We start from the raw sequence: 13,904 nt of genomic DNA, 5'->3' as shown, positions 1-13,904 counted from the left end.
CGTATCAGGACAATGAGGATTCTTGAGCCACCATGGTACTTTGAATTTCCAGACAATGACTGAGACCAGTGAAATTAGCAAAGAAGAATAACTCTGGGGCTCCTTCTAGCATCCTTGTCCATCCTCAATTTCTTAATCACTACTCTGCCATCTCCATCACTCTCACTTTCCCTCCAGCAGCCCTGCTTTCCCCCATCCATCTCTGGAGCACATTTGTTCAAAATGAGACAACACCTGCAGTATAGCAAGACACACTCGCGTTGATTTTCTGGTAACTGAAATACACTTTTTCAGGAGAACCTCTGGGTTCAGTGACTATGTGGTGTGTCTTGTCTGCCTCTGGACGTGATGTGCATCTTTGGAGCCTTTTGAAGTTCTGACTTCTGTGAGAAGGCTGCCTCTGCCAGATACATCAGGAAGTTCAAGTCACTTTTGGTTGACTTTCTGGATCCATCCCCCTCCAGATGCCTCTGTGTCCTCTAGATAATCTCCAGGCTAAACAGGATAGTTGCCTTTTGTGTCGTGTACATTTCTCATTGTTTTCTCACCATTTCATCTCAGTCTTTTCTCATCATTTGGTCGCAATCCTCTCATGGACTCCTCTTCTGCCTTTTTACTAAGTGGTGGGTTTTTGTGAAGTTCCTCCACAGCTCCCCTCTCTTTTCATGCCACATCCTGTCACTGGGCCCTCGCATTCCACCTGTGATTTTTACCTACCTCCCATATGCTTTAAATTCCCAAGGTCTGTACCGCCAGCCTTGGCCTCCCTGAGCTCAGGGTGTGTGTATTGCACTTCCCCAGCCATCTCCATTGAATGCCCCTCCGACCCTTCAGACCCACCAGGTGCCAGGCTGAGGGCTATTCAGATGGGAGGTGATGTCTTCTCTCATCCAGAAACCCCCACCCCAAACCTGCTTGTATTTTCTAGGCCCCACCTGGGTAAGGCCATCTCTCTTGGCCCAACCATTGAAGCTGGAACATACATATAATTTTTTATTCCTCCTTCAACACGTACCTTACATCCAATCAGTCCCCAAGTGTCTTTTGTGTTGTTTTCTCTCAAATCAGCCCTCTTTCTTTTCTCTTCATTGCCAGTGCCTTAGGCCTGGGCTCAACCATCTCTGATCTGGGCCATTTCAATCACTTCTGATAGGTCTCACTTCTTCCAGGTTCTTCTCAGCAACCCAATTAAAAACAAAGATCTGTGTACCTTTTCTTAAAATTATCAGGTGGCTCTTCATTATCTACCACATAAATTCGGATCTTACATGACATTCAAGACTGTTTGTTACTCATACCAACCACCACAGCCACCCCCCAACAAATGTTACACTCCATCCACACCAAACCACAATCAGTACCTGAAAATGCCATGCTCTGTGCTTGGAGTACACTCTTTCATTGGGTGCCCCCTGGACTGTTCATCAAGCTGAGGCACCTTCTCTTCTCTAAAGCCTTCCTTGGTTCTTCTCTTATGTTTCCCTTGCATCTTGTGCACAGTTGGGATGCAGGGCTTACTTCACTGTCCATGTGATAATTTGTTCCTCCCAAGTGTCTATGTGCGCCTAGGGCAGGGCACGTGCCTGTGCCCACCTTTGTTATTCCCAGTGCTTGGAATATTCCCAGGTATTCAGTACATGGGTTATGAGTTGGCAAATAGTCAAGCATGACAAAAGAAAGCAGACACATGAATCTGCAGAGACAGCTGTTTCCTGTGTACCCAGGAAGAAATTTATTACATGAGCCATGGGTGGAGGACACATCTTTGACTATGCAGGCCACTCCATAAGGACTGAATAAATGATGTTGGTGTAATTAATAGAGAGGAAACTTTTACAGAGAGTTGACATATCTGGGCCATTTCTTTCTGAGGATCTAACTTTAGTAGAATAGTCACACTATATGTTATCAATATGAGAATAATTGAGCCTGAAATTGTCTTCTTTTTTATCCTATATGATACTACAGTGGCATTATATACATATTAAGCAAGTGAACACTATCAGAAGTGTAATCTGAGGGGCAAGAGAGTGGGAAGTGGAAATTCTAATTTAAATAGTGCTTTAAATCCTGTCTAATATTCATATCAAGTGTATGTCCCTGAGGGAGCATGACCACAAGGAACATGGATCTTTTCTTCTTTTCTTTGAACCATTCCTGATTCCAACATGCCCCTTGTAGTATGAACAATTTGCTGCTTTAGAGTTTACAGATTTGTATTTGGGGGTAATATGGCCCATGAATGCAATCCCAGCACTTAAGGAGTTCCACTGACACTGAATTAAAACCGTGATTGTCGAAACTATGGAGAAGTTATGGGATCTATAAGGTGGCACTGTCCAAAGGGACTTTTGAAGGTAATTTTGACTCTACGTGGTCAAAATTGTTCAGGTCAAACAGGTTCAGGCCTAAGCCATCTCTGAAGATGAAAACTATCCATCTTCAGAGGGGCTTAGATCTGAAGCTCTTTGGAAAACCAAACTCTGAAACTTGAGGACAAAACATGGCTTAACTTTTAAGGCATAAAAATTAGGCTATTGAAATCAGTATTTTGCAAGTGATGAGCTGTTTCTTTTGTGAGGCTTGAGTAGAGTTTCTTTTGTGAAGCTGAGTTTGTGCCTATCGTCGTGCAACTATTCCTGTAGAGCAGTGATTCTCAACCAGGGGTGATTTTGCTCTTCTGGGGGACATTTGGCAGTGTCTGGAGACATTTTCAGTTGCCACAATAGCAGAGGAGAAGTGGAGGGTTGGTGCTGAAGCCTCTAGTGAGTAGAAACCAGGGATTCTGCTAAACATCCTACGGCTCATGAGGCAGTCTCCCAGAAGAAGGAGTTATTCAACCTAGAATACCCAGGTAGCCAGGCTGAGAAACCTTGCTCTAGAGTGAATCCAAGTGAACAACCTAGCAAGAACTGGTCTAACACCAAAGGCAAAGTCTAAAGGATTTTCAAAGTTGTAAGCTTTTTTCTTTTGGGACCTTTTTCAGATTTCTGTGATTAGAACACACGTCTGTAGTCAATCGTGTTAGTTATTAGCTCTGAGCTGGGGAGGTCCCTGGAATCTACACAGTTTGGAGCAACTATTATAGAACTGGCTGGCCCAGCCCTTGGTTTCATAAGACCTGCCAGAAAGCCAAGTCCTGGCAGTCATCAAGGCACTACCACAGATTGAAATCAACTGAAGCCACCCAGAGATGTATCAAGTTCAAAACTCTACCATCAATTTATCTCTTCAAAGAAAAGTTGCATGACCAGAAATTCTAATCGGACACTCTAAACTCAGCTGTGAGGGACATGGATGAAAGCAGAATTAAAACATTCCTGCCGTGTGTGTGTGCGTGCGCGTGTTCAGGAATGATTAGATCTTTCTCCTTGATTGCTTAAGTCACCACCACACAGTATAACCCTGTGATTAACATCCCAAGCTTTGTAGTCCAGCTGATCCAGGTTCAAATCCAAGCTCCGTTAGCATGAGCTCTGCTTAGCAGTGAGGTCCTGTTGGTCAGAGGATTGCTGAAGATATTCAGTGAAGGGACTGTTTACAGAGGTATAGGGAGGTCATGAGACCATGAAACTGTAGTGATGCTTCACCCAGAGACTAGCAGTAATGGGACACTGTTCTCACCTTCAGGCCTGACGGAACTTGGTGAATGACTAGGACTTGGTAAGAGCTGTGGCCAGAGGAGAGAGACCAAGGGACAGAAACAGTGGCCTGACAACCTCTGCCAAACTAGGGCCCTACGTGAAGGAAGCAGGGGTGTTAATATCCTAGCTTCCTTCTTCCTACCTTTGCTAGAACCTCCAGGGGCTGAGCCAGGGAGAGGGAGAGCAAATACAGGTGGTGTTCTCTGCGGGGGTCAGCATCCTCAGGTGCAGAGCAGAACAGAGCATGGATCAAACAGTCAGAGAGTAGCCAGCCTGCTGTGTAGCTCTGGGCAAGTTGCTTAACCTCTCTGAACGTGTTTCCTTATTTCTCATGTGGGGACATCAATCTTCACTTCATATTGTAGGTATGGGAACTAAAGATGATGTAATATGATTCCTAGCACAGCACCCGGGTATAGAAGGTGCTCAATATGTAGTGAGTTTGATTTTTACTGCACTAGGCAAGCAGGACCTGATGTCCAGTGAGGTTTTGGGGACCAGATGAGGAGTTGATGTTGGGATTTGGGAGGGAGAAAGAAAACGAGATTGTGTGAGTGAGCGATGGTCTGCCCTGGCTGACTTTGCACAGGGACCAGCTGGCTGAAGTCCTCAGGCCGACTCGTTCCTCATTTCTCTCCCCATTTTGTGATCTGCCTGAGGAAAGCATGGTCACATTCTCCATCTGATGGGGCAGCCTTTACATTCTCATACCTAAGACAAGCACTTAGCTTCTCCCCCATGCTGTGGGGTTCTCATGTTGATAGATTCCCATCCTGGTTTCCCAGCTTCTCTCACTCCAGTAATGTCTGTTTCTTTGGTGTGAAGAATTCCTTTTAGTGGCTGTGTTCTGGTTATGGGTTCTTCCCTACAAGCTGATGACAGCCTAGTTCCCTGTTATGTCACTTTGAGGATACCCTGGACCCCTTCTTTTCTATTATTTCTTCCTCCTTGCAAAAAGTATCCATTACCTCATCCTTTTATGCAGTTTAGTGTTGATTTTTTTATTTGGCCCTTGTATTCCCCCTACCCCAACCTTCAAATCTAGCTGCAAGCCCTCAGAGCCAGGTCAGCACAGGCTCTGGCCAAACACATTTTTCTGGTCTTTGCTAAATGCATCCTGGCAATGCTGAGATCCCATCGGTCTGCACTCTTGGGCTGTGATTCAGGAAGATGGATCCCGGTTTTGGATGCCTGTAATGTTACCAGGCATTCCTTGCTATGTCTTCCTTTTATTTCCAAATGCACATCCACTGCTAGGAGAAGGATTGCCTGGGCACCTGACCCAAGTCCTTCCTGCAGTTCCCCTCCCGCCTTGCACAGCCCAGGAGATGCAGTCAGATCTTTGTGTCCCTCCTCCATCCAAGGTAGTTATGGAAAAGCGTGGCAAGCCCTGGCATCTCCTGACCTGCCGGGTCTGGGGTATCACTGTCACTCCTGAGCCTCCCTTGAAGATGCTGCTGCAGAGTTCTTAGAGGCATTACATGCTGGGGAAGGGACACTCTGCTCCTTGCAACCTGACCACCCTGGCACGGGCCTTCACTGTTCTCTCCTGGCCTCAGGTTTCTGAGGGCAATACCAGAGCCCTCCCCATAGAAAGGCTGTGAGGGCTTTGGAAGGCGGTTCCTGTGAAGTGCTCAGTAACCATTCCTCAAAGGGAGCCAGCAGCCCTGCTAACTCCCTGCCCTGCTCCTGTGTGAACGGAGTTCCTCCCCCAGCTGATGTCTGGGATGGAAAAACCTCCTGCTGTTCAGAGTCTTAATCCCTTTCCCATGTGTTCTTCCAGTGGTGCTGTGTTTTTATTTTCTTTTTCTCTTGAGCTCCACTGATTGCCGTTCCCCTCTTCCTCCTCTGTCTCTCTCTCTCTAAGGGTTTGCTTCGTGGACTCTTTTTTTTTTTTTTTTTTTTTTTTGAGACGGAGTCTCGTCTCGCTCTGTCACCCAGGCTGGAGTGCAGTGGCCAGATCTCAGCTCACTGCAAGCTCCGCCTCCCGGGTTCACGCCATTCACCTGCCTCAGCCTCCTGAGTAGCTGGGACTACAGGAGCCCGCCACCTCGCCCGGCTAGTTTTTTGTATTTTTTTTAGTAGAGACGGGGTTTCACCGTGTTAGCCAGGATGTTCTCGATCTCCTGACCTTGTGATCTGCCCGTCTCGGCCTCCCAAAGTGCTGGGATTACAGGCTTGAGCCACCGCGCCCGGCCGCTTCGTGGACTCTTGACTCCACACTGACTAGGGGCCTCACCCCACAGCTCGCAGGCACACCCAAGCTGTTTCCAGCAGGAAGCCTCGCTTGCCTGTGATGCAGGTGGAGACAGGGCTCACCTCAGACTAAATGAAACCCAGAACAACCATCACTGCCCTTAGGGTAAAGTCCCAGATCCCTCCATCAATACACAGGGCTGGTTGCCCTGGCCCCGACAGCCACCCAAACCTCCTCTCACTCCTCCTGCCAGGCCACACAGCTTTCGTTCCCTCTGGCACGCAATGGGCTCTGGGTCCCTGCATGTGCACTTCCCTCTGCCCAGGACACTCTCAGTGTTTCCCCTCTTTTAATTCATTTTTATCCCTTGAGACTCTACTTAAACGTTATTTTGCCACAGAGACTTATGTCCCAGGCCTGGCCAAAGACCCTTGCCATGCGTTCCCAGGGCACCGTGCATTTTATCTTACACATCCATCACTCTTACAAACGTATTTTTGTTATTGTGTCTGCTGATAGTTGAGAGGTGGGGGTTTCCCTGTGCCCACTGGTGGCAGAGCTCGCTCACTTTTGCCACATTGATGTCACGGCAGGTTGTTCAGGATCTCTCTAATCTGCTTCTCTCTAGCCTCTGTGACACAGCTGGGTCAGTCTCATGGGTCGCTGTGTCTGTCTTTTACCACCAACACCACATTGTCTGGCCAGAGAAAGGCTCATTAAATTCTGGGACTGGTAACAGTGAGAAGTTCCTAGGAGGGAAACAAACACCTTTCCTCCCTAGTTGTTGCCAAAGGTCGTAGCTCCCTTTAGGACTTTTCCTACAGGATTATATGGCTTCTCCTGTTTCCTGGGGACTTGGTGGGTATAAATGAGACTTTTTCCTGCATCCACCCAGCGGGCAGCAGACCTGGCTTAGAGACACTAACTCAGAAGGAGCTGGGTGTGTGTGTGTCTGCGCGCGTGTGTGTGTCTGTGCACGCGCACGGAAGGAAGTATGAGTGAGGGAAATCCTGCTGAAAGATAATGGGAAAGGGGAGGAGAAATGTTCCGGAGTTCGGTGTGGAGTCTCAGAGCTGTCCTGGGTGCTTTCTGAATATCAACAAGAATGCTGTGAGCAGACGCTGGCCCCAGGACCACGCTGGGGCTCTCCAGCAGGAGAGGAAGGCAGGGTCTTGGCCCTCAGGCAACTTTCCTGTGTTTGGTTAAGACAGCTGGAGAAGGGCTCTACCATGGACCCTGGCAGTTTTGCTTGACTTGAACGTGTGTGACAGTTATTTAATTTGTTTATCATTAGGACGGCCTCAGATTTGCAATCAGACCTTGTAGACACTGAGTCATGTATTCTGGGCAGGAGATGACTTTGCCAATTACTACCTCCCCAGCAGTCATGACAAAAAGAAACCACCCCAGTGGTTGAAATCACAGATTGAAATATGTGATTCCAAGAAGTTAGGCCCTAGTGTATTGGAATGAAATTGTACTGCTCCCCCGCAAGAGCGTGGCTTTTCCAGATCTTGTGTGTCTGTTAGCTCACCTGCTCAGGGCCAGAGCCGCTGCTTGGGTAGAGTCCTGCATATTCAGTGGAATGGAACACGGCAGTGCACACACACAGGCTGAAGTCAAACAGCCATCAATCACAGAGCCTCCCTACTCTGCCCAGACCCCTGGGGGTGGTGAGTAGACACAGGCTTATGGCAGCCAACTGACCCCGCGTCCCTGTCTGTGATGAAACCACCAGGAGGGGCCCTTGCTGGTTTTCACCATATGCTTACCAATTAAAACTTCAGTCCATGCCACATGCTGGGCTGTTGGAAACACATTTTTATTTTGATGTGGCTATTTTGAAGTCCATGTGTGCAAAAACATGTGCTTTCTGTCAACCAAATGATGACGCTGCCGCCGCTGAGGCCGTGCTCTTGCCATGCTTGTAAAACTAATGGGGTTTTGTATCTCTCCTAAATACTCTATTATCAGATGAAAAAGAAATTACCATAAAAATTCCTTCAGTACCAAAGGGAATGTTTCTAAAAGGGCTGTTCACTCCATCCCATGACCCAACACAGTTTTTACTTTTAAGGAAGAGTGTATGATGCTCTCATTCTCAGGCGCGCAGCCTCACAGCTGTGTGCCCACTGGTTTCCTTCTGTGACTGCCACCCATGCCTCTCTGTCTGGAAACTGTGCCCTCAGATCTCCAGTTCCCCTCTTGGGATGCCCAGGAGGGACAGCCCCTCAGCTGCAGAGAGGACTTTGCTGCCCCTCCCCATGTTCTCCAGCCTTCCCGGGAAGCAGGTTCCTGCCCCAGGCTGGAGTTCCCAGTAGAAGATGCACAACTACAACCTGTAATCAGAGGAGAGAAATTTACTCCTCCACCCCCAAATTCCTACCTGGCACTCAGGGACATTCCCACAGAGGAGTGGGATTTGGAAGTTGCCCAGGAACATAAGGAAAGGTGGTATTTCATCCTCTCCACTGCATCTTCCCTGCCCAGCTAACTCCCTTACTCATCCTCAGAGGATGGCAACCTGAGAGCAGATGAAGGATTGGGGGTAATGGCCTTGTGGGTCCTGAAGAATGAGTTGCTGGGAAGCTGGGGTTAGCTGGACCCCATGCCTCGTAAGGTCTGAATGTCCCTCCCCCTTAGTAATGCCCATGCCCAGCCTGCTGAAGGGCTGGTTCTGTGTGCCCCATGGCCAGCCGTGCCCATTACCTGGTGCAGCAGGATGCCTCCACAGAGAGCTGCCATGATCTGCATGTTCTCATGGAGTCTGGGCAGGTCCCTCTCATCCCCTGCCATGTGCAGACCCTGCCAGAATTTCTGTGTTGCTTTGAGCAGTGTGTACCGAGAGTTCAAGCACACGCCCTTAGAGTCCGTTGCCAGGGTTCCAGAGGAGTGGCTTTGCTCAGCCTGAGGGCAGTTCCTTTAAGAGTGAGCCGCCCTCCTCCAGCCTTCATGTGTGGCAGTTGGCTCAGAATTTTGTGTATTCTCAATCATTTTGCTACATATCCACAGCTCATAGCTGAGAGCTTTGCTTAGCAAAAAAAAAAAAAAAAAAAATGCATAAGCCAGATTGTGCCATTTCTCTGTTCCCTAGAGTGTCACGTGAGTGAGAACATGATCATCTTACCTCAGTGACAGCATCAGATCTCCAGCCTTGATAGGTTTGCAAATAGACTGTGACCATGAGTGATTCTTCTAAACTGCTTTCAAAATCAAACTAACTTCACATTATGAGCAAACATAACCCAAGAGAAGGGTGATGAACCTCACTGGTTCAGCCAACTGATTTCAGAACACGTTAGCTGATTTTCATCAGCTTGATCCACCATGGATTTTGTTTCTCTTTCCCCAAACAGGCAATAGGGTTACATATTAGTTTCGTATTGCTGTGTAACAAGTTTCCACAGACATAGCGATTGGAAACAACACTCGTTTATTATCTCACAGTTTCCATCTGTCAGAAGTTTAGCACAGCTCAACTGAGCTCTTGACCTTGGCTGTCCACTGCCACAAGGCTGAAATTAAGGCTGCGGCTGGCTGAGCTCTTACTAGGAGACTCTGGGAACAGTCCACCTCCAGCCTCGCTGAGGGTGATAGCAACATCCAGGTCTCTGTGCCTGCAGAACTGAGGTCCCTGTTCTGGTAGGCTGCTGACCAGAGGTGGTTCTCAGTTTCTAGAGGCCACCTGCATTCCCTGTCAGTCAAGCAGTAGTGATGTGGCAGATCCTTCTCCTGCTTCGAATCTCTGACTTCCTTTTCTGCTGCCAGTTGGAAAACTGTCTGCCTTTAAAAGGCTTTCCTGATTGGATCCAACTCATCTAGTTACTCTCCATATCGTAAGGTCACTGACTGGGACTTTCCTGTCATCTGCACAATCCCTTCACGGCATTGCCTCCGTGAGTGTTTGAATAGCCAGGGGATAGGTCTCTTAGGGGCTGTCTTTGGACATCTGCCCACAACAGAGAAATCAACCTCACATCCATTCTCACCTCACATCACCCTTCCAAGAAATCTGTTGTCAATATAATCTCCATTGTTGTCTCCACCAGCAAGTGCCGGGGATCCTGAGCCTGAATCAGAGGCAGAACCGGAACCAGAGGCAGGGGCAGGGCAGATTGCTGATGAAGCTGGCCAGGACATAGCCTCTGCCCACGAGGGTGCAGAGACCGAAGTGGAGCGGGCACTAGAGCAAGAGCCGGAAGAAAGAGCCTCCCTCAGTGAAAAAGAGAGGCAGAACGAGGGGGTGAACGAAAGGGACAACTGCTCTGCCTCCAGCGTCTCGTCCTCCAGCAGCACATTGGAGAGGGAGGAGAAGGAGGACAAGCTCTCCGGGGACAGGACGACTGGTAAATGAAGCCCCTTGTTTCAGTCGGCATGTGCCAGGGAGGCCTGGGGTGCAGGGGCTGGTTCGCTAAGAGCCTGTCCGCAAGCTGGTCTCTGAGGTGACCTAGGTCAACCCACTCATGCGGCTGTGTCACCCAGTGTCTGGGGACGAGGCGTGTGGCCATGCTGGCAGCCAGCCAGCAGCTTTCTGCCCTGTAGAAAGACGGCCCCCAAACCCTCTGCCACACCATCACATTCATTACCTCCACACCTGAGGAAAAGGGCCCCGATAAGTGAGGGCTTTTCCTGAGGAATAAGCCCCAGAAGAGAAACCTCTCACTTCCCCTGACTGTTCCATTGTGAATAATAGTAAGGTTGATAATAGTAAGGCTTTTTCCAGTTTCGATAGAAGTTTAGAAACTGTCACATTGTCGTCTATTCCTTTAAAAATGTGATTACTGAAGAGTGTTAATCATTTTGACTGGACATTTCAGACTGGAAAAGATTTGTTTAAATGGATTGAATGAGTGTTTCCAAAAAATTGTGGTACGCAGTGTACTGAGGTCAATTTGATGTACTGGAATATGGATAATTTGTTTTCGACATTATACTCATAACCGGGCCGGGCGCGGTGGCTCAAGCCTGTAATCCCAGCACTTTGGGAGGCCGCGACGGGTGGATTCCGAGGTCAGGAGATCGAGACCATCCTGGCGAACACGGTGAAACCCCGTCTCTACTAAAAAATACAAAAAACTAGCCGGGCGAGGTGGCGGGCGCCTGTAGTCCCAGCTACTCGGGAGGCTGAGGCAGGAGAATGGCGTGAACCTGGGAGGCGGAGCTTGCAGTGAGCTGAGATCTGGCCACTACACTCCAGCCTGGGCGACACAGCGAGACTCCGTCTCAAAAAATAAAATAAAATAAAATATACTCATAACCATTCTTTTCTTTGTATAAAGAACAAGCTTTTCCTTATGGAAGTATATCTTTTTGGTGTTACGCTTAATACTCATTCAGTTCTCCTGTGAATGGTAACTTTAGAATTAGGGACCAAATGGAATGTTAGATTATAGGTTTGGTTTAGCTTGAAAGAACCTCACCAAGGACTTGAGGAGGGCGCCATAGAGGGTTATAGGAATTATAAATAGTTCATACGATCTGTGACATCAGAGGGTTACTTTTCCTACCCATGACTTACGTGCTATCAAGGTGGTAGAATGCCTCCTTTTCAACAAACACTCCTAACCAGTGGAGTCAGGTCTAATGGACCAGCTTTCGTTAAGCTGCATATGAGTGGTACCCACTCAAGTCAATGTCTTAGGCCCAAAGGACAATATGACGCCTCTACCAAGGCCTGCCAGCCAGTGCCATGACCCATGAATAGCTTATTAATTCCCAGATTAAAAATACATTGTCTCAGAAGCGTGGATGAACGAATGAATGAAACCAGAATGTCTTCCAATAGACCTGTCAATCAATGGCATAGTCTAAAATAGTTACTATTTGGATTTTTCCCAGTTAGAATATACTACTAGATTTTATACTTTATATTGCTGGTCACTATGATGCAGTAAAAAAGAGAAGATAAAAGACTATTAGTTTACATATTAGGAATTATTGCATTGAAAATCCAGTGTCTTCATTTGGTTGAATATGTATGTGTCAAAAGGTATTATATATACTGATATTTACTTAGTTTCTTTCAAAGTCAGATACAGTTAGTCCCCCAAATTCTACTTCTTATTCATATTACTGTAATTATTGTGGTAATACTGGATGTAGGGTAAGTCTTACTGGTCAGATTGGTCTTAAATCATGTTTTATTTATTAGGAATAGCTTTAAGAATTATTCATCATAACTGGGTTTAGCAGGCCTAAAATATATCAAGAAATTGGATTAGTAAAAATATACCAGGCTACAGAGCTTTCTTGGGTCAGATTGTCCAGTATTCTTCCAAATAAGGACAATTTTCCAAAAATGGAAAGTGCTCCCAGTGAAGAACCATTGACTTTCTACCAAAAGTGGGCAGTGTCCAAGTGTTTAGAAGCAGGAATTAGGGCTTTGCAATGATTTTTCTGCTTTGCTCCGGTGCTGTTAAGAGATTTCGTCATGTTTATTTACTGTAGCTTATTGGATCCTAAAATATCTCACTGTTCACAGGCATCATCGGCCACTGTGGAGTCAGGGCAGCTATGTCATTATAGCTCTTGCTTTTCAGAGTGCTGTCAAATCACAGAGCAACCTTAGAGATAATTAAAATGATTCCCAAACGTATTTCTAATGACTATGTCAAAAATGAATTTGTAGGACTTGAAAAAGTCTCATTCCAGTTATGTGGTTCAATTTTTCTTTGTTTCATGTCTTCTACTCTAGGGCATGCATGTGAGAAGCTTTATCATAGCATGAATTATGCTTTTTTATAATTACTTGTATAATTGTCCTTTGTCTCCACTTGAATGTCAGCTTTGTGAGGATGGGGATGTCTGTCTATTCATTGTGAGTGCTCACTTCCTAGCAGGGTCTCACAAAACAATCGATGAATAAATGAAGAGGAGTCTGGCTAAGATGGGGAAGCTTCATTGCTCCTGGGTTCTCCCCTCTTACAACCAACATAGCAACACCCTGAGAATACCAGAACAATCCATCAGAGGAGGACTGTGAAATGTGGAAAGAAGAATGCAGACAGCCTAGGAAGCTCTAGACTTAAATTACATGACAGTGAAGTTCCAAGTAAAGCTTATTTCCCTAGCCAAAGGACTGGGAAAAGGATTGCCTAACAGAACGGAACACAGGCTTTTTACTTATTAATACTTGTTGTACCCTAGACAGGCACTAATGAAAAACCTGACCCAGAGTCAATGGAGACTGATAGGGAGCTGAACCTCTGGCTTCATTTGGAGGCGATACGGCAATGTGAGTCAGTGATTTAATTTCCCTGGGAAGGTAGTGGGGCCAAGGGAGGGGGCACTGACCTTCTACCCTCCTCATCTGCAATGAGCCTGTGTGAGTCAGCACTCTTGCTGGGGTGGTGACAGCAGGATCCAGCAGGGAGCTGAACATCTCCCTCCACCAGCATCTGTATGCTATACCTAAAAAGGCTGACTACCTACTAACAGATAAGATAGGATCCAAAGTCTAATAATGCACAAAATATCCAAGACATAATGGAAAAATCACTCATCATTTCAAGAGCTAAGGCAATCGCATCTTGAATGGGAAAATGCAATAAACAAATGCCAACACTGAGATGAGCCAGACGTTGGAATTATGTGACGGAGATTTTTTTTTTTTTAATTTTTTTTATTTTTATTATACTTTAAGTTCTAGGGTACATGTGCATAACGTGCAGGTTTGTTACATATGTATATTTGTGCCATGTTGGTGTGCTGCCCCCATCAACTCGTCAGCACCCATCAATTCATCATTTATATCATGTATAACTCCCCCTCCCCATGATATGCCCCAGTGTGTGATGTTCCCCTTCCCGAGTCCAAGTGATCTCATTGTTCAGTTCCCACCTATGAGTGAGAACATGCGGTGTTTGGTTTTCTGTTCTTGTGATAGTTTGCTAAGAATGATGGTTTCCAGCTGCATCCATGTCCCTACAAAGGACGCAAACTCATCCTTTTTTATGGCTGCATAGTATTCCATGGTGTATATGTGCCACATTTTCTTAATCCAGTCTGTCACAGATGGACATTTGGGTTGATTCCAAGTCTTTGCTATTGTGAATAGTGCCTCA

The 13,904-nt window shown here is 46.7% G+C and overlaps 1 protein-coding gene across 1 annotated transcript in view; it reads left to right on the top strand.

Moving 5' to 3' along the window:
- Positions 1–13,904, top strand: part of FHOD3 (formin homology 2 domain containing 3) — a 432,873-nt gene that overhangs the window by 349,659 nt on the left and 69,310 nt on the right. Inside the window, 1 exon segment of the mRNA XM_017873931.1 lies at positions 9,891–10,187. Within this exon segment, the coding sequence (XP_017729420.1) occupies positions 9,891–10,187 (297 nt within the window).

Source organism: Rhinopithecus bieti, unplaced genomic scaffold (assembly GCF_001698545.2).
Source record: "Rhinopithecus bieti isolate Rb0 unplaced genomic scaffold, ASM169854v2 scaffold_5260, whole genome shotgun sequence".
Classification (NCBI taxonomy): Eukaryota; Metazoa; Chordata; class Mammalia; order Primates; family Cercopithecidae; genus Rhinopithecus; species Rhinopithecus bieti.
This window is presented reverse-complemented; position numbering and strand designations above follow the sequence as displayed.